This window comes from Pygocentrus nattereri, chromosome 26 (genome assembly GCF_015220715.1).
Source record: "Pygocentrus nattereri isolate fPygNat1 chromosome 26, fPygNat1.pri, whole genome shotgun sequence".
NCBI lineage: Eukaryota > Metazoa > Chordata > Actinopteri > Characiformes > Serrasalmidae > Pygocentrus > Pygocentrus nattereri.
Genome location: NC_051236.1, coordinates 14,314,152 through 14,338,651, shown reverse-complemented (window position 1 = coordinate 14,338,651; position 24,500 = coordinate 14,314,152). Strand labels below are relative to the sequence as shown.

At 37.6% G+C, this 24,500-nt stretch overlaps 3 protein-coding genes across 5 annotated transcripts; 2 read left to right on the top strand and 1 right to left on the bottom strand.

Annotated features, from left to right (window-relative positions):
• The first annotated feature begins 698 nt into the window (after positions 1–698).
• rps26l (ribosomal protein S26, like) lies at positions 699–2,935 on the top strand. The gene is made up of 4 exons (XM_017697867.2): positions 699–801; positions 2,018–2,195; positions 2,439–2,569; positions 2,841–2,935. Exons 1-4 carry the CDS (start codon positions 799–801, stop codon positions 2,874–2,876), a joined length of 348 nt encoding a protein of 115 aa, XP_017553356.1. The 5' UTR covers positions 699–798; the 3' UTR covers positions 2,877–2,935.
• A 3,804-nt stretch (positions 2,936–6,739) lies between these two features.
• rplp2 (ribosomal protein, large P2) lies at positions 6,740–8,877 on the top strand. Its single transcript, XM_017697863.2, has 5 exons — positions 6,740–6,874; positions 8,101–8,224; positions 8,350–8,398; positions 8,488–8,595; positions 8,764–8,877. Exons 2-5 carry the CDS (start codon positions 8,102–8,104, stop codon positions 8,838–8,840), a joined length of 357 nt encoding a protein of 118 aa, XP_017553352.1. The 5' UTR covers positions 6,740–6,874; position 8,101; the 3' UTR covers positions 8,841–8,877.
• Positions 8,878–13,167: 4,290 nt separating this feature from the next.
• LOC108427547 lies at positions 13,168–20,447 on the bottom strand. 3 transcript variants are annotated; one of them, XM_037534840.1, is made up of 6 exons: positions 20,227–20,447; positions 17,048–17,956; positions 16,072–16,221; positions 15,800–15,870; positions 15,081–15,397; positions 13,168–14,652 (listed from the first exon to the last, which is right to left on the bottom strand). In XM_037534840.1, exons 2-6 carry the CDS (start codon positions 17,934–17,936, stop codon positions 14,631–14,633), a joined length of 1,449 nt encoding a protein of 482 aa, XP_037390737.1. In that variant the 5' UTR covers positions 17,937–17,956; positions 20,227–20,447; the 3' UTR covers positions 13,168–14,630. The 3 variants fall into 3 exon arrangements, with proteins under 3 accessions (XP_037390737.1, XP_017553260.2, XP_037390738.1); XM_017697771.2 differs by having other exon boundaries at positions 13,168–14,655; positions 20,227–20,446; XM_037534841.1 differs by having other exon boundaries at positions 14,624–14,639.
• Between the last annotated feature and the right edge of the window lie 4,053 nt (positions 20,448–24,500).

Genomic DNA, 24,500 nt, shown 5'->3' with positions numbered 1-24,500 from the left:
ATTCCACAAAATTCTGTAGCAGTGTTCCCTACATTCCTGGCCCAATGATCACTGGGTGTTTAGGTAACTACAGTTTATTAAATCCCTTCATTCACAATGTCCTGCACTGTCATTAAAGAAGCACACAATTAACTATTTAGTGACAATTAAACTAATTAGTGACAAACTCTTATTCACTACTTTCTTAAATGGCATCCCCCCTCTCTACGCCTACAGTAATAAACTAAAATGAAAACACAGACATTTTTATTATAAGAACTGTAAAAGTAATGCAAATCAATAGCCTAAATTATATTACATTTAGTAAATTTACAGTAAATTTCTGGCTACTGATTTTCTTTACTTTTACAAATTAAAAATTCTGTTATTTTTTTTCCAGACTTACAAATGCTTCAATAATGAATATAGTATTTAATAAAATAATGAATATAGTATTATTAAAGTGGAACATTTGTCTTATATAATATATAACATTGTGTTATTATTATTATTATTGTTGTTGTTGTTGTTGTTGTTGCTTGAGGCCTTTACATTGTGCTGTGATGTTCTTGCAGGTTTCATGAACTATGGGACGACACAGAACAATCCCTCCGCGATAAGCTTCTTTTTAGAAATTAAGAGCTGCTGTTCAAATTCCAAAAGAAAGCGCAAATCTCTACACAATACTAATATAAATATGTTTTCCTGGTTATAAAACTTTTCTCAGAGACTTTTTTCTCTTTTGCTTTTGGCGGAGGAAGAACGTTACTCCGGCCCTGCTCCGCCTCTTCCGGTCCTCTTTCCTGCCTCCTATTCAACATGGTGAGTGCCGAAACGTGTCGGCTATGAGCACGAATGTACTTTATTGTACTATATTTCGGTTTAAAGTGAAGCAAAGTATACGTCAATAAAGCATGTTGTTGTGGTAATGTGTTGCGCAGCCTCGTGCCAGGAGTAACGACTGATTTATTCGGTTACATAGAATGAAAAATTGAGTGGTTGGCTAACAACCATGCGGCTCCCCTCAGGCTAACAGCAGCAGGCCGCGGTCTGTCCACAACGTCCCGAGATTTACAAGAAAATTAATAAATGTTCTAGTAATTATGATCCAGGGCGGTTTTATTGTTAATGGTTTTGCACATAAACGTTTCATTTGTATATTTGCCTGCCGTTAAGGGGAGCGATACGGTACCTGTGGGCCAATCTGAGACGGAGAAGCTGGCGTTGTTAGCGTTAGCTCAGGCAGTAGTTCTTAGCGATTCTGTCTCATGAAGCAACGTGTCTGAGTTAACCACATAAATCAAACGCACAAAAGCCGACCCGTGAGCCCTCGCCTTTCGTCTAACTCAAAACAATTACTCCCTTGTCTTATTTAACTTAAGTGTATATCCGTTTGTCAGGCACTGACACTGCCTGCAGGGTACACGGTGTATGCGCAGTGTTATTAAGGCATTTGTCGATGTCCAGTTATTTTTCTAGGAATGTTTACAAGTTATTATGTATTATTAAAATACATAGGTTGTGTCATTGTAAATTCTCTCAATATGGACATTTGCCACCCTGGTATCGCAGAAGCGTGCAATATGCAGATGAGCACTCTAATTGTAGTAGTCAGTTTTAGATGAGTGTTTCTGGGAGTGTTCCATTGGAACAATGTTAATTCAAACTAGCGTTATATTGCTCAAAGAAATACAGGCCAACCTTTAACTGTAGCACATTTTAATTCACCAGGGTGCCAAGGTTTTAACTCAGCAAAAAGTGTTAAAAACAGATTTTGTTAATTGTTGGCCGCTGCTGTTTTGAAAATAACTTTTTTTTAACCTAAGTGGGACACTCTTTATAAAGAAAAGTAAAAGATACTGGTTCAAGTCCTGCAGACACACGTTTGATCTCTGCACATTAATCCAGAAGTCATTGCAATGTAACATTATGTCCTAAAGACTCGCATGTAACCTATATATTTAACGTTTGCCTTCTTGATCTACATTAAATTTGTATATATTTTTTTAATTTTAATTTTTACATTTTTTTATGCCAGACTAAGAAGAGAAGGAACAACGGACGTGCCAAGAAGGGCCGTGGACATGTCCAGCCCATCCGCTGCACCAACTGTGCTCGGTGTGTGCCGAAAGACAAGGCCATCAAAAAATTCGTCATTAGGAACATCGTTGAGGCTGCAGCTGTGAGGGACATCTCGGAGGCTAGTGTATTTGACTGTAAGTTAAAACGCTAAGATTTTGTATTTTCCATTGCTTTTTGCTTAAGTTATTAGTGGTAGACCAAATTGGGTAATATGTACATAAGTCTTATTTTGTTGATGAATATAGGACTAAATATTGAGTTTTCTCACTGAATCCACTAAGTTAAAGGACTTTGTTAAATACATCCTATTTTGCTGTGTCTGTCAGTAGATATTTGATGTCTAACTGCTTATTTACTTCTCACATTCCCTTACATAGCCTATGTGTTGCCCAAGCTCTATGTTAAGCTACATTATTGCGTGAGCTGTGCCATCCACAGTAAAGTGGTGAGGAACCGTTCTCGCGAGGCGCGCAAGGACCGCACACCACCTCCACGCTTCAGGCCCAGTGTAAGTGTGCATTACCTCAAGCCTTCATATGCTTTGTGTGGACATACACTTTAAACCTGCATTGGAATTTATCACACCAGCATAGTGTAGTTGTATCTGAAAGGAATGTAGTTAAAGAGAAGCATCAAAACAGCAGAACCTTAGCATTCTATGCTTGGCTTGACATTTATTTCAACACGCACTGAAAAATCTGACAGTAATGTGAAACTGCTTGTCTTTGTCTGATTTTTATTCTGGTCCATTCTTTTTTTCCTCCTTTTCTTTACTACAGGGTGCTGCTCCCAGAGCTCCTCCTAAGCCTATGTGAAGAATTGGTCATAAACTGTACATTTCTGTACAGACAAATAAAACCTCACTTTAAAAACCGTTGTACGTGTAGTGCTTTGTAAAGATACTTTCTGAGTAACAGTCGAAAAATGGTCATGGATGTAGTGGCACGAGTTTGCATAGTAATGTTTTCTGTATTTTTTTTCTCAGTTAATGTAAAGCACTTTTACACCATTGCTAAAACTCTTTGAAGGGAAGAGTATGTTTAAAACTATAGGTGTATAAAAAGGATGGTAATGTATAGTTTTAAGAAAATACATGGATTAGTTCAACTATTGAGAATTGGATCAGTTTTAGCCTCGGTTTCATTTTCTTGATTAAAACTTAAAGTAATGGGATGTCACTGCTTAACATCGCTGTGATAGGCTTCACAAAGCGTAGTGCATTATGTGCTCATCCAGAACCAGGAAATTTGATCTGTTTATGGCAACAGTGGGGGCTGAGGGCCAGAGACCAGCACAGCATAGTTCTAAACCTGTCACTTGACTGAGCAAATTTGGGTATGTTTGAGCAGGGAAAAAAAAGATGCAGAAATGTGGGCCTTAGACTGAAGTTGCCCATCCCTGGTTTGTGCTTATGGTTAGCTACAAAAGAAGATCAGATTCTAGAGCTATCCTGTATAGAAGAATTTCCAATGAGTACGAATTGATTAATGCAATAAATGACCTACACTATAGTTTAATGACTTGGAATTCTATTGTTTTTCTCAAGGCATGTGTTATGAGGCAGTCTGCATAGTTAAATCATTGAGATGTAAAGTCAGTGACATAAGGAATAGTGCATTGCACAGAGCCTATGTGAATACTTCTGGGAACATTACAACAATGCATGCAAATATAGATCTAAATGTAATTGAGCTTTAATGTTGATGGTGGTAAAATAGTGGTATTTTACTTTATTAGAGGCCAAAAAATGAAATACATGGAAAAACGGAACGAAATTTATCTCACAACTAAATTAAAACTCTGACATCAGGCAACATGTCTGCAAACATTTAATGTAGTAATCGCTTTCTGTGAGATATTTAAGAGTAATTAAATGCCTCAGATCTCTGGTTTTTATTACCACCTCTTTGAATCAATTCTGATTCTGTGAGCTCTTCTATGGTTGCACATTGTAAATCATACCACTCTGAATGACCGTTTACATCTTGACCCAATTAAGAATACTTAAATGCTTGTATAATTCCCTTAAAACACCTTGCTGTGGTGTACAGGGATGAGGGCAGTATGCGAGTTATTCTTATGAAAGGTCTCGTCAAACTTGACTGTTTTTCCATAAGGAATACTATGGAGCCCTGCTGGTGACATTCTGTATAAATAAAAACAATGTGTGGTCACTACTTAGTAAGGTGTGGGAATGATATGATTAAATCATGGCCACAACTTAGTAAAACATGGGAACGAGATCCTAATGTGTGACCATGACTTAGTAAGCCGTGATCTCGTTCTTACCAAGTCATGGCCACGACTTAATCATCTCATTCCCACCCTTTACTAAGTCGTGGCCACACATAATTTTTATTTATACAGGACGTCACCAGCGGGGTTCCATAGAATAGTGTTTATAGCTTAACACTCTTAAAATATGGTGGTTCAAGAGTCTTTAGTAAAGAAAATACGATTCTATATAGAACCATGAACACTCCAACCCTTTGCATCATTAAAGGGTTCCTCGGTTTGATGGAGAATTTGTTGTAGATGGTTCTAGAGCTCTTAGGGTTCTAATGTTACAAGCCCTTTTACTGAATGTAGGTTATAGGGGTTTCAGATTGAGGAATGAAGTCATACTGGGTGCAAATGTTCTTTATACATCCATGGGTAACTGTTTCGTACGTTTACTGACCTCAGATCAGCAGACCATTGCTGTCTATCAGAACAGCCATCTGTTACAACCCAACAACATACATAAAGGCCTTGAAAATGCTGAGTGTCACTAAGTCCCAGTGATCCTCTTTGAGATGTGTCGGTTCCTAATCGCCACTCTCAGACAGATGCTCATTCTGCGTAGACTGAACATCATGACCGAGTACAACCTGCAGTTTCTGTCCAGAGCCGGTTTCTGTGTTTATTCAAACAAGGTGCTCTTCGAGTGAAGAGTAGGGTTTAGGTGGAAGGAGAACAGCACAGAAAAGAGAAAAGTTCAGTGTTCTAACAGACACTTGTGGGCTATCAGGTGAGGAGGAGCAACAGGACAAAGAGCCAAAACAGAAATCCTCATTTTACGTGTTGACTTGCACCTGTAATAGCTGAAGCTATTGAAGCTGGTTTTGTAGAGCTGGTTAAGATGGCTGGTGCTGATGGAGCCGGAGAGGAAAGGGAGATGGAGGAAGCGCAGGAATTTAACAGTGAAGAGGAGGCGCTGCTGCATTTTGGTCAGTACAGCGAGGCCCGAGCTGCTCTGCCCTGGGAGCAGCGCACACTGAAGGAGAAGGTGATGCATCACCTCGATCGGATGTTCCTGGTGTTCCTCGCCGTTTTCCTCGTGGTCGTGCTCTCAGAGGCTGTCTACAAGTTTTGGTACATCACCAGCTTGAAGACGATTATGGAGTTTGTGCTGGACTCTGTGTCCTACTTGTTCACGCAAGACAAGGAGGAGGTGTTGCTTGAACTGTAGGCCTAATAACCGTTTGCACGCTGTATAAATTCGCTGTATAGTCTAATGAATAAGATATAGAAGCTGGAGTTTTGCAATACATATTTTTCAAATCTCTGGTTCATGATAAAATTGTGACAGAGACAATGTGAGTTTTGTTGTTATTGCCATAACTGAATAAACTGTTATCATTACTCCTGTGCCTATATGTCATGTTCGTCTTCCAGTTTTTATATTCTGTATATCTGGATGGCGCTGTGCGCTAGCGGGCAAAAAAAGTGCACAACTACGCCATCTGCTCGATGCGACCAAAACATTTCGAATAGCCATTAATTTCGCCATAAAGAAAATGTTGATAACGAATTAAAAATCACTTAATGCTGGACCTTTTTTTGAAACAGCCATTCTGCGATCATCCAAGCATAGTAGCAACGAACACAGTTTAGGAGATCATACTGCGGACCCATAATGACGCAAATAGAATTGAACTACAAAACCCATAGTTCAGTGGCGGCGCGGCGTTGTGGAATAGGGGATAGTGACGGCATCCACGTGACAGACTTGTAGACCATTTTTTACCATCGTTCAATCATCTGCTACACTGAAATATAATCAAATATATAGGTGGCACGGCAATGTGTAGCACTTCCACTTCATCGATAAAGGGGGACTCAACCAAACTTAAGCCCCCCCCAAAAAAAACAACAACAAAAAAAAACAACAACAACGAGAACAACAAAAAACAAAACAAACAAACAAAAAACAACACACACACACATTTTCTGAGCCGCTTCTCCCTCAGGGTCCGGGGGGGGTTGGGGTATGGTGCTGTAGCCTATCCTAGCAGTCATCGAGCGGAAAGCAGGATACACCCTGGACAGGTCGCCAATCCATCGCAGGGCAAAAGAACAAACTTGTTTTAAATAAAACCCACGACACACGTGGCGCTTCTCTCGCGCAGCTATATTTGTGCTGTAGACATCGTGACCTTTGGTCCCTATCCCCACCACTGTAAAAAACTGTTTTCCTACGATGAGCCACTTCAGAGGACTGAATTCATTCAGAACTTTCGAGAAACATGGGGAGTTCATCTTTACCCAGTTTTAACGCAAACTGCAGGGGGCGATCTCTGCCCTGTATTTAAAAGGCTCCCTATGCAGGTCATATGACTCTTTGCTGCCCCCTACAGGGTCCGAATAAGATCTGCATTTTTTACTGTTTTCTGACACTGTCCAATCACAGTGTGCGATTTTGACGCGGCACTCTGGGCACCCAATCAGATCCCTGAATACTGCGTCACACCGCGGCTAATTTCACTCGGCCTCTCTCTTCCGTCCGGAAATCGCAGCGTGTCCGACGTTTCGTGTCTTTCGTAGACTTAAAGTAAGTTATTTTCACAGTTCTGCCCCAGAGTTTGGTAAATCATAGTGTATTAATACTAGTTAGTACACATGACGGGTATGGACGTTTAAATCGACCAGGAACGTGGTAAACACACGTTGGCCTTGCTGACAGCTCGTAGCGTGGTCGCGATACCAGAGTAGAGCGCGCTCCATTTTGTTTGGTTCTCGGCTGAATACCGAGAACATTGACGCCGCTCTGTCCAAGTAAAAACGCTGCACCTGTCCTGAATAAGCGTGTGGGGTGGTAGTGCTGTATTTACTGTCTAGTTCAGACGAGCTGTGTCAATAAATGGGCTGAAATAAACAACACAGGCTTATATGCCAACACAGAACTGCGCAGAGAAAGCAAACCTCCAAGAAGAAACAAACATCCACATTATCAAACATTTCTCCGGTTTAGTTAACTTGGTTATTTTTTTAAAGGGACGATAAATGACTCATTTCAGAGTAAAGTTTTAATGCAGCTGATAACACAACTCTAAACAGGCGCAGTCGTAGTTGGACTTCAGCAGGAGGAGGGGTGGTGATCAGTGGGGGAAAAGACAGTGGTGCCTCATAAAGTGCACTACACCCTCCCAAGATTGGGGGAAGTTTACGTTCTAAGAATGAAACGTACAGTAATGCATACAGTAATATGCAAAAAGTGTCAAGGGCATCCAAGTAATTAATGTGAAGAGTCATTTATCTCAATAGTGTTAATCAGAAAAACAGACCAAACATTAGGATAAATACAAATAAGTGAATTAATAAATACATTAATGGTGATTTTTATGTGTTAGAGTAGTGTAGCCGTTTTCAAAGCACTCTTTAGCAAGCCCAGTGTTTACAGTTAGCATCTGGTACCTAGCTCAGTTAATCAGTACTTCATTAAATTAATCCAGGTAAGTCACTGATGTAATACATTTGTCAAATCAGTGTGATGCTTGAATTCCACTGAGAAGTCAGTGACCAAACCAGTGTTGATTTAAAAATAAATAAATAAATAAAAAAAGTGTATATATATATATAATATGTGTGTGTGTGTGCATGTGTATTTATTATTAATGTATTTATTCTAATGATGGTGATTTTAGAGGTGAAAATGCTTACTGCCAAGTTTTAAACTTGGCTAACTTTCCCACAGTACTGCATGTGCAAATTTTAATAGCAAAACTGATTGAGCTTTTTTTTATTTTTAAAAACGGTGTCCTGCATTTTTCCTTCCAGAATGCGTTACGTGGCCGCTTACCTTTTGGCTGTGCTGGGTGGAAACACCAGCCCCTCTGCCAAGGATATCAAGAACATCCTGGGGAGTGTAGGAATTGAGGCTGATGATGAACGTCTTAATAAGGTATCTGTTTAAAACATCCACATTTAAAGCACCCAAGCATCTTATAAATGTTATCTCTTTGTGGGCCTCTTACTAGTGCTATGCAGGGCTGGTGAGTAAATGTAATGTCTTGTGCATCTCCACAGGTCATCAGTGAATTGAATGGCAAAGACATCAATGAAGTCATGAATTCCGGTATGTTTATATTGAATTTTGCTTTTTTGGTTGCTTATTGAGTGGAATGTCTCTTTGAATAAGGTAATTATAAGGTATTTTCTCTGTAGGCCTCGCTAAGTTAGCCTCCGTGCCAGCGGGTGGTGCTGTGGCAGTCTCTGCTGCTGGTCCTGGTGGAGGTGGTGGTGGGGCTCCAGCAGCTGGGGAAGCACCTGCAGGTAAGTGACTGACCTTCTGTTTAAACGATCTAAACCTCATTGTACTGCCCGTTTTTTTTTCTTTTTTTCTTCAGTTTTTTTTTTATAAACACCTCTTATTGACTTCAGTGGTGTTCCGTAGGGTCTCATTAAAATTGACTAATGAGAACTGTTACCTTTTTCTTCTAGCGGAAGAGAAAAAGGAGGAGAAGAAAGAAGAATCTGAAGAGTCAGATGAAGACATGGGCTTTGGCCTCTTTGATTAATCTTTCTTCTTTTCAAAACAATAAAAACGAAAACGTATTTGTGTTTGCTTTGAGTTTCATTAATGGTCAGTTTGCATTTTGACTCAAAAGATTACTTTTGAGGCATAAATTAGCATTTATGGCAAGCTTCAAGTCTTATTCCTCTAATTTGGTGAATACTATTTGTGCAGTTATGTGTGCAGTAATAAAGCAGAGTGTAATTGCTCTGTATATGTTTAATAATAGTCATAATGTAAACATAAATTGGGGTATGAAAATGTACTGTTTCTCTAACAGTTGCTTGGCCTTCTATGGTCAACTTAGGTTTATTGCTATTAGACTATAACTGAGGATGTGCACTGAAAAGAAGAGGGGGGCATCTATTAAAAACAACATTCAAATGCGTATCAGAGCCTAAAGGAACAGCTTTGTGTAGCCCTCTGTGTTGGTCCACACGGTACTTCAACATGACTTACAAGTTGTAATTCAAAGATTTACTAATGACATCAGTTCAGATTCAAATGACTTCAGGCTGCTGGGGAAAGTATTTCATTTGTCAAAGGCACTACAGAAGCATTCATTCATTCATTAGAGATGGAGCAAATGCATGGGGACCACACTGGTTATAGTGCCTTGATCAGTGGTTGCTAGCATGACTCATAAGTGCTGTCACAGCTGTGCTGGTATAAGTACCTTAACCAAAAAAAAAAACTACTGGTAAGCCTTACCAGTGAACAAGTCATGGTAAAGACTGATCTACATGTTTGAGTTACTTTATATTTACCATTGTTTTTAGCACAGCATTCATTCATAAATGAGTAATGGATATTTATTTAAGTATCGTAAACAATCCAAAAGTAGGAACACAATCATTTCTGTGCCTCTGAAGGGTCTCTCATATTCTCTCACTATGATCATCGCTGAAATTTAGATTAAAAGCATGTAAATTAGGATAGTGAATGGATTAAATGTAAAATATCAATCAAGTATTAACCCATTTAATCTCTTCAGTTGTTTGAGTACATGAACTTCGCTCCTTGGACAGCCTCGACACAAGCTACATGCCTTTTCAGCAGATATTTTGGTAAAGTTAAAATTATTATTCATGCGTTTAATCAATAAGACCCAAATACACAAGAAATGAAAAAATGAATTAATTAACAATTGACCAGGTAAACATGGATTCACTGGATTGTCATGTTCTAGCATGTTTGAAACAGGGAAATTTGAGATATGTGAAAAAATCGTTACGATAACAGCAAATACGAGCCACTGTTGTTATCCCATTGGTCATGATTTTGATTGTTTATGTGTTTACATCTCCTGTGACATCTCCTAAATGTGGTGGTACAGTCAATAATAAACCTTAAAATAATTATGTGCACCAAATATGGTAGTTTTAGCTGTATTCTAACATTTTACTGAGTTTCTTTTGTGGCACGCTGAGGTAGACATTGTCTTTCTCAGATGCATGTCTGAAGTAAATGGCATTGGTCATGTGACCATTTACCCCAACTGTGTAAAAATATTAATATGAAATCAAAACAGCCTGTAATTTAAAACCATTTGCTATTCAGTAGAAAACATAACCGTTTTGAGCAATAAATAAATGAATAAATACATGAATAAATAAGTAAAAATAGTTGGTGGGATTAAATGGGTTAAAATCACAATCTAAACATATAATTCAGAGCTCAAAAGAGCAATGGTCATCTATATTAGAGCACTGGTTGGCATGCTGTGATATACAAAAATAGTTTGGCAGTTAATTGTCATTCCTGGCTGTACCAGAGCAATTTGAAGCTCTGTATTATATGGGGAACCAGCTCCTCTTTCTCTACTTCTCATTTTTTTTCAGAGAACAAAAAGCAAAGCTTACAGGCAAGTACTTGTTAGCTTCTATTCATTTGTGTGAGAATTCAGTTTGTGTTGGCTTTTACCAAAGTACCATACTTTTACCATAATAGTGTGGAACATCCAGCCTGTAAGTATTTAATCTGTTGCTTCTTTTGTTCTTGGCAACTCTGTAATGTTGCTATGTAATAAATGACACATTATTTATAAAACCCCAATTTCAATGAAGTTGGGACGTTGTGTAAAACATAAATAAAAACAGAATACGATGATTTGCAAATCCTTTTCAATCTATCTTGAACTGAATACACTACAAAGACAAGATATTTAATGTTCAAACAGATAAACTTTGTTGTTTTTTGCAAATATTCACTCATTTTGAATTTGCTGCCAGCACCCCCCCGCGACCCTGACGGAGAAGTGGCTTAGAGGATGGATGGATGGATGGATGCTCTGTGTAAGATATGGCACATTTTTACACATTGTTAATTTTTTTTGCTGACATATTAAACTGAATAAAAATGAAATTGCACTACAATTTGCAGAAATATATCACATTTAAGCTTGTTATTATTACTTTCCCATCAACAAAACATAATTGGACTAGGTGTTAAAACTTTGGAACTGTATGTATTCTCTTCTACTAAATGACTGCCACATAGGACAAATGTGATCATTTTCACTTGAACGCACTCATAGTCCTAAAAAAATCAATGAATTGTCATATGTAGTTGTGCATGAAATCACATCATTGAAAGTGACAGTTCAGCCAAAAATCTAATGTAAACAATTGTATCACTTACCCAAAATGTAGTTAATCAGCAAAAATAGTCTAAACTTTGCTTCTTTAGTTCACTTCTTCAAAATTAAGGTGAAATTTAAAGTGTGTGATTATTTGGGCATGTTGTTTGCATGATGCTAATTCCATGTTAGCTACATTTACCACTTATTTTAGCTGAAATTTACTTGTAAACACATGCAGTTTTTAGACACTTCACGTGAATTCTAAGTTACGTTTCTGTAAGTGTATGTAAATGGATTCTTTTTTGTGAAATCACTAAACAGTAAATTCAAAACTGGCTTGTTTTTACAGCTTATTTTCCAAATATGAACTGGCTAATGGTGACAAAGTATGTTTTGAAATGTTTATGTATGTCGTCCAAGTCTTTTATTTGAAGAAAATATTTGTTTTTCCCATGTCTAGCCTTGCTCCATAACCTGGCAGGCCAGTATGGCATCTGGACTTTCCACAACAACTTTGTCCTACTTGTTTCAGCCCTATAATTTACTTGCCACTTTGATTGTCTCGCTCTGCTACACCTTAGAATTCAAGACAAATATTCCATTACATAAACCTTTCCAATGTTCTATGAGAGAATGTCACATAGAATGTCACAAAAATGCCCTTTAGCAACAGAACATAGGCTTTAAATAATGCTTTTGTATGTGAGCACTAAATAGGTTGGTGCGCTGGGCGAGGCACACTCTTCAAAAGGCTGTGAGAGTGTTGACAGATATGATGTGGGCTATGGGACGGTTGCCTGTTTTTTTCATGCTTCACTTGAAAAGACACCTTTTGAGCAGGTAAGTCCTGTGACAGTACTGTAAATGTTGGTTTCAATCACAGTCTCTATATAAGTGTGCTTTTTCCACCTAAAGAGACAAAATTTCTGATTGTTTTTTTTTTAATATAATTGCACAGCTAATCTAAATCATAGCCTTAAGATGTTTTTTTTTCAGTCCTATCATTTTTCCTTAGATCTTATCCTTGCATTTTTCAGATTCCCACTTTTGCCTTTGCTGGTTTTGCTGTTTCCACCTATACTTTGCTCATTTGCATTGTGTGCGCCATCTTTACCCCCTGTCTCTGCTACATGCTTTCCTCATTTGCCTGCCCTCTTTTTAAACCCTCTTCATTCCCTCTGTCTTGGATTGCACTTTGTTCCATGGTGCAACCTGGCCTTCACTTCGAAGGAGCAATTACAGCCTGACAAGCAGACGCAGTTCCTTCACTCACAACAGTGCTCTGTCTGCCTCCAGCTGTCCACCACCAATTGCTCCTACATTAAAAGCCCCAAACCTGCATCCTTTGACTTCTTCCTAATCTTAGAACTAGAAGTTGACTGCTATTCTCAAGCAAATCTGCCATGTGAGAAAACCTTCCACAAGCTACTGAGCTCCAAGTAGGCCAGTATAGTAAGCTGCAGGCTGCTGAGTGGTAATGATGGTGTTAATTATGTAGAAATCCTGCTTCACCCATGTTACCTAATATACCTAAGGACAGCCCCAGCACTGGTTATGATTACCTTTCTAAAGGTGACCTGATACTCAGCTGGTATGAATCTTTAAGCAGTTTTTGACTGGTTCTGCAATTCTTTATACATTCATTATTGCAAAATGTAAAGTGCTTGACATTATCAGATGTAGAATCTGATTTCAAATGTGTCATAGAAAGAAACAAAATAAATATTCACAAAAATATGTTTATTAATAATCTTTCTTTATAGCTAAATCATGTGTACGCCGGCATACACACAGAGTACATAGGGTATATATAAAGAGCTTAAGTGCTAACATTAAACAGCATTAAATAATTTTGTTCTTTCAGTACAAGTATTATCAGATGCTTCCTGGGGAACTCCATCGATTTTTCGAAATATATGCATAATTAAATAAGATTAAGGATGTACACAAAGTCATTCAGAGTGGACTGATGTGAAATGCTCTATTCTAGAGAAACATGCTAGGATAGGAACCAGATATCTGAAGTGTTTAACGCCGCTAAAAACTACCTTACAGAAAGTCTTCCTGATGTTTGCCATGTTGATTGGGGATAAGGTTTTTGACCTAAAACATATTAAATTTTAAGTGCATTCATCATGGAGAGGTACATGCAAGGTATTTTAAGGAAAGGTGGTACCCAAAGAATACTTTTTTTCATAGTTACTTGTATTTTACCATGTCAACATTACATAAAACTCAGAAGATATGTAGGTTGCCTTGTCATTTTAAATCGTAAATGTCTATATTTGTGATGTGGACATCCTTTATTTTCTCTCACTGCCACTGTAAAGAAATTTGAGTCAGGAAGTTTCTTGACAGTGTCATTTTGCAGTCAGGCTGAATAATGCAGTGATTGAAAAAAGGTGGAATTCCCCTTTAAATGTTAGTGAGACCTTTGGCACATTCCAGTGAGTTAACCTATAAATAACCTATTAGGTATCTGCTGAAAAACTTGCATGACAGGTACAATTTGAAGTCATGGTATTGCTTTACAGTCAATTCCTTGGCTGTGAGGTAAAGCTTTTACTGCCTACTTTTACATAACACTGTTGTCGGAAGAAAACCTTGTATCTTCAAAATGGAAAAGGAAACAACATACTTTCCTTTAATGTACGTCAATGGAACCAGACTTTTTTCCAAGTAATTCTGGGCAACTTCTTTTGGTCCAGTCTTCATGAAATTTACTATTACCACACTTTATAAAGGGCAAAAGGCATTTTAAAATTATCCCAAAAACTGAAAAACGGCAAAAACTTAGATTTGAGATTTTCTTCTGACAGCAGTGATATGTTTTTGGTTGTGGCAAATGTAAAAGTATATACTTATATACAGCTACATACAATTATGTTGTTTTTCCTACTTCTTGGCTATTGCTCACGGAACAATGGACATTTTGTGTTGTGTCCTGCCTCTGATAGCAAAAACCCTTGCAATCATCACAACTCACAAAGTGGCACTGCATATCTCATAAAATAGTACACACTAAGTAGTATGTGATATGGTTAATATAGTAATATGACATCTGTAATTATTAAGCTTTACAGCTTTCTCTCACAGCCTTCATCTAGATAAATATTTCTATGAGGTTAAAGCTCAGATGACATCATGACGATTTTCCACCACCCCCTGGAGGCTTTCCAATCCTCTGATGAGGTCATGAAATGCAACCTGATGTCAGTTCTTCTTCACATTATGGCTTCTGAAAGAAAACAAAATCTTTAAGCCTTTAAACTGTCAGGGACTTGTGTGTGTGAGCCCACACATCAGTTTATCATTCTTATACCTACAGGACTTACATATTAACAGTAGTTACTGAATAATTAATTAATAGTGGTAACTGAACAATAGGTCTTACATATTTTACTGAATAAAACACTTAGGGGCAGTTTCCTAGATAGGGATTAAACCCAGTACTGAACTACATTTTATTTTTAATGGAGAATCTTCATTTAGAACGCTTTGTAGTCCAGAAACAGGCTTAATCCCAGTCCGGGAAATCAGCTTGTACGGTTCAAAAGATTAAACTGAACTGCTGCTGACATTATTACCACAGACTATGCTGACTACATCTTGTGAAGGTAGAAAAGAGCAAAAGTTTTGCTTTAGAAAACAACTCTGACTCACCATTCTCCTTTGTCAGAGCTCTTCTTCTCTTTCTCTGATATTATGTCAGTGATGTGAGGATGGCTCTCGCTTGTATGACTGAACCGATCCTTTAGGTACTGGTTCCCAAAACCAAGGATGTGCCCGGGAGCATGGCGAGAGAGCCCGGCCACTCGGGCTGTGAAGTCCAACGTAAACGCAAACTTCACCAGCTCTGGAGCTGCCACAGGAGGTTGCTTGGGGACCTCAGTACTCAGTACATACTGATCTGCCAATTGCTGGAAGGAGCCATAGGAGAGCTTCATGAAGTAGGAGCTAATGGCGGGATTTTCCTTCAGCTGTGGGGAAGAGTAAAGAGCTTCAGTTTTGTCTTCCAAATGTTCAACTCATGTAATATTGTTTTCAAAAGGACTCCTTGTGGGGTTTTTGGATGGAATTGCTCTAAGTCAGTGCTCACCAACCCTCCTCTGTAGATCTGCTTTCCTACAGAGTTTAGTTCTGACATAAATCTAACATGCTGTCCTCCGCTTACCTTACACTAACGCTTCTGATTTGGCCAGTCACACACTTCTGAGGAAGTTAGTTAACTGCCACAAGTGTAGAAGATTTTGGTTTGAATCAGATTCTGCAGGAAAGTAAATCTAAAGGACCAAGGTTGGTGACCACTGCTCTAAGTGACAGTACTGACATATAATGTGATGGAGTGTAAAGCCTTCTAAAGCTTATTGGAAAAACATTACCTTGGAATCTATGACATCCCCGTTTTGCTTTATCAACGTAATGATCCTCTCAATAACTTCCTCTTGAGTAACTGACAAGACAAAGAATATTACAGAATTATGAGGAACTATAAAAGCATGTCCTGTTTAAACTCTCCAGTATTGCATTATCAGTTACCAATCTAGCACTTTTCAATGCAAATACGTGTAAATGTACATACATACATTTTCAACATAGCTATGTCTTAAGCAGCAGACTTTATTCTCAGTCTAAGCCAATAAACAGTACTCACTGGGTAAGCCATTTATGTCCGTAGGTTGAACTGCATCAAGGATAGTTCTGTTGTCCTCTGATGGACTATTTTTCACCTCATGTACAATCTTCTGTAGCTCCTCTGACATTTTCTCATAATAAGCACTAGTAGGCTCAACCTCCTCGATTGCTGCAAAAATGATTGAAATTAACATGTGTCTTTAGCTTTCATTTAAAAAAATAATTTGCATCAGAAAAATAAATGTTATAAACATATCACAGGTGTTTTAAAGCAAACACATTATACATTATACTTGCTGAGAGTGTGTTAGTGATGCTTACATGCATAATATTAAATCATAACAGTAAAATATTAGCATTAACTGTGACAGCAGCATGTAATCGCTGTCAGAACAAAGCGTTGCATCTCCCTTTTGCAGTTTGCAGTAAATATAAAGATAACCGCTTTTGCCAAAAGCTGAAAGTGAGGAAAAATATATATAAGTAGCCAAGCTCCATATTTGATGTGTGACACCAAAATTCTGAAAATTATATACCAAGCTCCAAAGTGGTCTTATGATATCTTCTGAAATGCAATTTCTGTCTTATTAATTTAATGCTTTCCAAGTTATAACTGATTTATTCCTATCCATTAGAAAAGATGTACCAAGCAATAATGATCAGGTGATTAACTGAAAACTTCTGTAAGGAAGTAAAAGTGGGCCAAACATTAATCTCTCTTTCTTTTATGTAGCTTCTTTTAGATGATGGGTAAAGTGTTTTAGGCATGGAGTGAATGGAGTTTGCCCAACTGATGCTCGACTAGATTTCTCTTTTGGATGTATTAATCCAAAGTAATTAATGTATTTTTGGAAGTATTAATAAGTTATCTGAAATTATGCACTTTTGAGTGTGAATATGTAACTACATTTTACATGCAAGACATATAAGAACTGTTGCTTTACACAACAGTGTTATTATTCTACATTTCCTAAAATGTTTGAACATATACCTACATTTCACCATGGTATCAGAACATAGCTCTAGAGTTAATGGTCTCCCAGTGGCTTTATCTTGTCCCATGTCCCTGCTGTATCTCTTCAGTGATAACCTCCTCTGGGACCGCCTTCTTCTAAATGATCTACGACGCAAGCTGATGGCATCACCACTGCTGAGAACATCAGGTAAAGGTAGGCAGGAGGTTGAGGGACTTGAAGCCTCTGGAGGAGTGAGGGCTCCTTCAGGTCTCATGTCCTCTCCGTCTTGCTCCTCCTGTTTGTCACTATTCCCTCTAGAGAACCACCCCATTACACTCTTCCATACTGAGGATTTCTTACTCTTCTTGGTCTCTTTGGGTTTCTTTTCCTCTGTTGAGCTTTCCAGTTGGTCAGCTAGAGGTACCTGTGGTAAAGCTTCATCCTTGATCTCTTGTTTATAGGCTTTATTTGGTTGTTTACCATCTCGCTTGTCTTTATCAAAGTGTAAAAACCACTTCTTGGGCCTCCCATCAGATTTGTGAGATGCATTGGATCCATCATTTCTACTGAGAGTGCCTCTTTTCTTCCACGGTTTAGATTTGATCTCAGGGTTATCTCCTGTTGCCTGGAGCTTGCTCTTGGTTTCTGGCTCAGAGAATGCTTCGTTCTCCATTTTACTAAGGTCCACCACTGCATCGGAGGCATTAAGGTGAATGGAAGTGTCGCTAGAATGTTTATGATTCCTCTTATCTCTCTCAGCAAGAGTGACCCACTTGTGTGTCCGGCGCTCTCGGTAACGTGGAGACTGTGCTCCATCATTAAGGCTCAGGCTTCTCTTCACATACGTCTCCAGGAGCCGCTTGCTGTCCTTCTCACCCACTAAGAGCACCTGGGGACTGGGCTGTGCAATATGCTCAGTCAAAGTCATTCTGGTAACTGTGTGTAATCCTGGTAGAAAGTAAAAGAAGAAGAAATAAATAAATATTTAACTTCAGTTTTCATTAACTAGACACACAAATCACCTTTAAACACAACAGGCACAGTATATTTATGCATAATTAAATTGGTAAGAAAATGTTAAGTTAAATAACAAAGTCATTCAGATTCCAGAGAAGCTTGCAGAGTCTGAATTGTTCACAATGTTGATAGGAACCAGACGTCTAAGCTAGAAAACTATTTTATATCATGTCATGCCTGAGACATTGTTTTATGATATTTTTGAAATAAGATTTTTACCTAGAAGTTTAAGTTTCAAGTTTCAAGTTTATTTGTCATTTGCACAACATGTCAAGACATTTATGCATTGAAATGCTTGTGCTGGGGCTCAGGTAATCACTCTACATATATATATATATATATATATATATATATATATATATAAATAAAAGTAAAAATTTGAAATATATTAAATATACACAAAATATAGGGAAAATGTATGCAAAATATAGTGAAATATACACAAAATATAGAGACAATATACACAAGACATAGAGACCGTATACATTTTAAAGTGACTTGTCTGACTGTGTTATTGTTCTTTGAAGTGGCTTAGTGTTAAGGTGTTATTGTCCACAGCAGAAATGATATGATAATAATACTGATAGAGAGACTAAGTGAAATGATAGTTGGGGACGGACCCACAGCTTCACAGCTTGTTCAGAAGCCTGACAGCCTGTGCATAAAAACTGCAATCGCTGTCAGAACAAAGCTTTGCATCTCCGTTTTGCAGTTTGCAGTAAATATAAAGATAACCGCTTTTGCCAAAACCTGTAAATCTTGTAGAAAGTGAGGAAAAATATATATAAGTAGCCAAGCACCATATTGGTGATGCCTAATTTTGATGTTTGACACCAAAATTCTGAAAATTATATAAAAAGCTCCAAAGTGGTCTTATGATATCTTCTGAAATGCAATTTCTGTCTTATTAATTTAATGCTTTCCAAGTTATAACTGATTTGTTCCTATCCATTAGAAAAGCTGTACCAAGCAATAATGATCAGGTGATTAACTGAAAACCTCTGTAAGGAAGTAAAAGTGCGGCAAATATTAATGTCTCTTTCTTTTATGTAGCTTCTTTTAGATGATGGGTAAAGTGTCATAAAGGCATGGAGTGAATGGAGTTTATTAACAGGGTTGTTCTAGCCTGGATGCTGCGGAATCTCCTGCCTGATGGCAGGATGGTGAACAGGCCGTGTGCTGGGTGGTTTCTGAATGCCCTGCATGTAGAGAGGTGCGTGCAGGGCGTTCCAAGGCACCAAATATTTCCCCAAAAAACCTGGTCTGTTTCAGAGTTACCACCATTTTACCTTTATCAACACTACATATTAAAAGGCAAGAGACATGTGTAGGTTGACTGGTTGTTTTCAATACAAAATAAGATATATAAGATATATAAGTCTATATTTGCTCTGTAGTCATCATGTCAGCACTACTGTAAAGAAATTGGTTCTCTGCAATGAAAAATTTCACACCAAACCGCTCCGACTTTGTTTACATCTCAACTATGGAGTTATGCATCTATTATGAAAAATCAGAGGAATTCCCCTTTAAAACAGATAATGTGGCACAAAACGTGCTGTTAACACAATTTATATGGGGTGCATAAGTAACTTATATGATAACTGCATAACTTACTATATTGTAGGGTGAATAAAGTCCGTCACATTTACTAGACTGAGTTCTACATTTGTTACATTCATTTCTAGATTGTGTTAAAACGAAATATTGTTTCTTACCACAGTTTTTACGTATTATTGCATCTGTCCACTCTTAATATAACTAAATACCAACACTGTCATTTCTTATTTTTCTCATTTTACAATTGTCATTGGATGGCTTCCTGCAGACAAACAGATTAATAAAAACATGAACAAACATAACAAGAACAAGGCTGTTTAGGAGCTAATCTAGTGTCCAACTGCAAATAGGACCATTTTACATAAAGGGTTGCACAGCAATACATAATATAGACATCCATACATTTCACCTTTTTCATATCCTCTCAGTTACTTGTGCTAATGTTGTAGACACTTTCATTACCACGGTGTTCAACAAGTTGTGCTCCTGGTGACTCTGTTTACCTTAACACCGTGCCAACAGGCGAGCCAGCACAGCGCAACGTGTAGTATTTAACAGGTCTTATTTTTCCTTTAGAATAAGAGAAACCAAGTAAACTAAGTGTGACTGTTTGTTATAATGAAAAGAGATGAGGTCCTTACCTTTTTCTGAGATGTCTGGGTTTGCTAACCGTTCAGAATAAACGAAACTCGGCGACAAGCTGCTTCATGTCCACTTCTTGATGCCTATAGACGTAACTCTATTGTAGTCCCGCCCTCAACCAATCGCTGGCTGCAGTTGTCTAGCAACTCGATGTAATTCCAGCGCAGGTAAATGCCGGTGATAGGAGCTGTGGAGAGTCAGGTGCTGTGGGGGATTCAGACGCTGTTGTTTACCGTATCTGTTCACTGCTCTGTATGAGGAAGTGCGCTCACATTTAGAAGAAACTGCTCCATAGTCCAGGCAGGCTTTACAAGCCGCTAATGACGCTGTAAATAGGCTTTGAAAGTTTGACAGTACTTTCTGTCTGAATACCCCTGTAGCTCTCCGCTGCACTAGCTTTGTCAAAGCTAAGCTAAGGCAAATTGTGTTGGAATAAATCGTCCACGCGACAACATAATAAAGAAAAGTGGGATTTAGTTGTAATTTTGCTTTTGAACAAAATCTTTTAGTCGTTGCTTTCTTTTAATGTCTAGCCAGAAGAACCAAATAAGTAGGTCACACACCCAGCCATTATCCTGTAGGTTAAATGTCCAGGATTTGGATGCCTTTTAAGTTGAGTCGGAACTAAAGTGGGATTAAACTCTGTAATTCCATGGAACAAATGGTGCTTTGAATTGACATAATTAAAATGTGTCTCCCTTACATACTGTACTGTATACTGCACATATTTGAGAACTTAAAGTAGAGGCACTTCAGAGCACAACAGCACGTGCTATATTTTACTTACAGATTATTTGTCTGTTTCATGTATATCTTCAGTATATGTTTTTCTATGACACCGGCACACGAGAAATTCTTTGAACATAGAGGAATAAAGAGTCTGATCCTGATGAATAAAATGTATTTCACAAGCACATTTATTGCCAAAACAAGTGATCTTAAAGAAAGCGATCGTGTTCATAACATGTAGCTTATCGTCGTGTCCAAAGAAAAACATGTTTCTTAATTATTTCTGTTTTTTACTTTTCTCTATGATTTGAGCACAGCAGCAGTCCTTTATAGTGTCTGAAAATTTCATAATGAATGAGCCAGTGGAAATGCTCCAAAAATGTCATGTCCTTACATTAAAAGTAAAGAATGTTTTTGCTCCCTCCTGTAAAGAGATATTTGTGTTTTAGCTATGATATTGTCTTGGAGTGCAACCACTGTACACAATCAAATCACAAGTCATTTTGTCATTGTGTTCACTCTCACAACAGATGTGTCATAATTAGCACTTAGAGCCTTTCCTACACATTTGGAAAGGCTCTATGTTTAATAGCAGACAAAGATCAAGAATTGTAGTCTCTTTTGGTGTTGCTCCAAGCAGACAAACAGAATCATATGAAACTTTTTCAAAGCAAAATCAAATGAAACTGAAATTCAAACAAGGTTTCGGTAGCATAGCAAAACTGTTATTTATGGTCAAGTGACCATAAAGACTGTGCCTCTCCAGGTTGCCCTGTTTTCTGTTTGGGTCTTCAGGCTTCTTAAGGGCTCATTCATGATTGCTCATTCATGATATTCTCCATCCATCTTGTGGCTGATTGTCCTCATCTTGTTTTACCTTCAACTGTTTCATGCGTAATTATCTTTTCCCAAGAACTGAATTCTCTCTTTTGTCTGTGAGAATGGCTAATCTCCCTGACGATAATTACAAATTTTACAAAGACTTAAAAGTGGAGTTTTATTACATGATCTTCTCCTTGTGTTTTGATAAACCTCCCAATTGAGTGCTCATTAAAAAAGAGGTGATGCTTCAAGGGTTTTAGTAAAGAAAATGCTTCTATATAGAACCATAAACACCCAAAGAACCCTTTACATGCTTAAAGGGTTCTTAGCATCATGAAATGGTTCTATAGATTGATGGAATATGTACATGACTGTGCTATAGATGGTTCCACATAGCGCTGTAACAATAAAATAACCCTTTGGGTGCTTTATAGAACCCTGTTGAAAAAGGTTCTATATAGAACCATCTACAGCACATTCTCCATCAATCTGATGAGCCCTTTCATGATGCAAAGAACACTTTAATCACGCAGATGGTTCTTTGAGTGTACAAGGTTCTCTATAGAAACATTTTCTTACTAAAGAAACGTTGAAAGCATCATCTTTTTTAAAATTGTAGTATTAGCTTATTTTACCCCATGATCCATCTATTAACTCATCATTCTAGATTTCTGAACTGAGACAAATGCAACGGAACCTCATTCTCAGAGTGTTCTAGCATGGCCACCAGATGTCACTATAGTACGTTTAGAAGGGCGGAGGCTGATCTGAATTCTGAATAACATTGCAGTTATTTAACACAAATTCTGAGGGATGAGTTGTTGTTTTGTCCTTCTGGCTGACTGACTGATTTAACGGATCCTGTTGAGCCAAAAGTTTCTCGGTGACACCTGGGCACTTTCCCTCTGGACTCAGAAACTATATCAAAGGAAAAAGGAAAAGGGAAAGACCAGAATATCCTTCAGCACGTTCACCTGTCAGCAGGACTGTATACCTACATGTGATAAAGCTCTCTTATTGGAGTGAATGTTTGAATTATTTTAGAAAAAAGAAAACAATTTGTGATGTGCAGCCTTTTTCTCTTGTGATTATCCTGTTAATAATAGCAGGTGTGCTAATCATATAAAAAAGTAAAATTACTGTTTGTAGATTTTCTACAAAACTTAAATTTAATGTCAATGTAAATTTAATGAACTAATATTAACCTGCAAAACAAACTGCAGCATTGGCAAATATGTAGATCTGAATTTTAATTTTTTTTTTATCATTGACCTGAGGTCAAAATTGAGCAGATGCATATAAATCATGTGATAGAAACTGCTGTTGATGTAAATGGCCCATTTCTGGGAAACACACCTCCCTACAGGTGGAGCCTTGCATGAGGAAGTAAGACAAATGGACTGGGTTTTTTTTTACTGCAGAGCTTGTGATCATGGTAAAACACTGTAACGGGGGTTTTCACAAAACATATTTATCATGAGAATTCTGGGTAATTGTGTCTTACCCAAGGTGTCTACTTGAATAAATTGAAAAAGACCAGACTGATGAAAAATTATTAGTGAGCATTGAGTGTGACTGTATGTTCCAGTAAGCCTGGCCTTGGGTGAGGAATGATCAGCTGAGATTAAATGAAGCAAAGCAGGTGAAGAGTAGAGCATTTATCTCCCGAAGACAAGTGGAATTATGATTTAGTGGCATATGCTTTAAAGGTATGGAAACATGTAGGGGAAAAATCTAGCAGGGAAAAGTCCACAGCACAGCTGAGATCTGATCTGACTCACTAGACACACCTTGGCTTTTGTTGTCTGCAACATGTAGTTACCCTTGCTTACTGTAAGCTTTTCTGTTTGAACCGCTTTCAATGATATATTTAAACCATTTATTATCTGACATTTTACACATCCTTAATCTATAAGTGTTTGAATCTAAGTGTGCCTGAACACTTGAAGAAATAAGTCAATAAAATTTATATTTCATATTCATCTAGTCTTTAGTCACTTGGTACTTTTATTTGATTTGAATTTATATCAAAACCAAACCAAATTTGTTTGGGAATGAAAGTATGAAAATGACATGGGTGGAATGCATGGAATGTTGAATGTTATGTTATATATATTATATATATATATATATATATATATATATATATATATATATATATATATATGTATGTGTGTGTGTGTTTGTGTGTGTGTGTGTGTGTGTGTGTGTGTGTGTGTGTGTGTGTGTATGTATATACTGTATGTGTGTATTGGAGCATTCAACATTCCATTCTCCATAACTACAGACCAGTGTTGTCCTCTACCACCTCACTTACATTCATTATTACCCCACTTATCAGGCTGTTACTTCACTTATCCCTTTTTTTGCCACTGTACCTCCTTTAACTGCTGCTACACTCAGCACTTTAATATAAAATGTATACTTTGCACAATGCAAGGTTTACAGGTGTGACTGTGTGTGTGTGTGTGTGTGAGTGTGTGTGTGTGTGGTAAGAACTTTTAATATATTTTTTTACATTTTATTTACTACTGTAAAATGTAAGTAATGGTAATTCACATATTTTTTATTTGACCTTTATTTAAAATATGTATATAAGAACATGTATATTTTTTGGCTGTCCTAGATAAACATTTGAAATTTGTGAAAGACATTCCAAGTTTAATTTTAAGCTTATGACAGACATTAACATATATTGATCATATGCCAAATCTGATGTTTT

What these genes read in the sequence shown, in the direction of transcription:
- rps26l (XM_017697867.2), top strand. An exon ending in GGAGGCTAGTGTATTTGACT is followed by an intron (nt 2,196 to 2,438) that starts GTAAGTTAAAAC and finishes TCCCTTACATAG; the next exon opens with CCTATGTGTTGCCCAAGCTC. An exon ending in CTCCACGCTTCAGGCCCAGT is followed by an intron (nt 2,570 to 2,840) that starts GTAAGTGTGCAT and finishes TCTTTACTACAG; the next exon opens with GGTGCTGCTCCCAGAGCTCC.
- rplp2 (XM_017697863.2), top strand. Translation starts at nt 8,102, where the DNA reads ATGCGTTACGTGGCCGCTTACCTTTTGGCTGTGCTGGGTGGAAACACC. An exon ending in ATGATGAACGTCTTAATAAG is followed by an intron (nt 8,225 to 8,349) that starts GTATCTGTTTAA and finishes GCATCTCCACAG; the next exon opens with GTCATCAGTGAATTGAATGG. An exon ending in CAATGAAGTCATGAATTCCG is followed by an intron (nt 8,399 to 8,487) that starts GTATGTTTATAT and finishes TTTTCTCTGTAG; the next exon opens with GCCTCGCTAAGTTAGCCTCC.
- LOC108427547 (XM_037534840.1), bottom strand. Translation starts at nt 17,936, where the DNA reads ATGACTTTGACTGAGCATATTGCACAGCCCAGTCCCCAGGTGCTCTTA. An exon ending in TTCTGATACCATGGTGAAAT is followed by an intron (nt 16,222 to 17,047) that starts GTAGGTATATGT and finishes TCATTTTTGCAG; the next exon opens with CAATCGAGGAGGTTGAGCCT. An exon ending in GGACATAAATGGCTTACCCA is followed by an intron (nt 15,871 to 16,071) that starts GTGAGTACTGTT and finishes TTGTCTTGTCAG; the next exon opens with TTACTCAAGAGGAAGTTATT.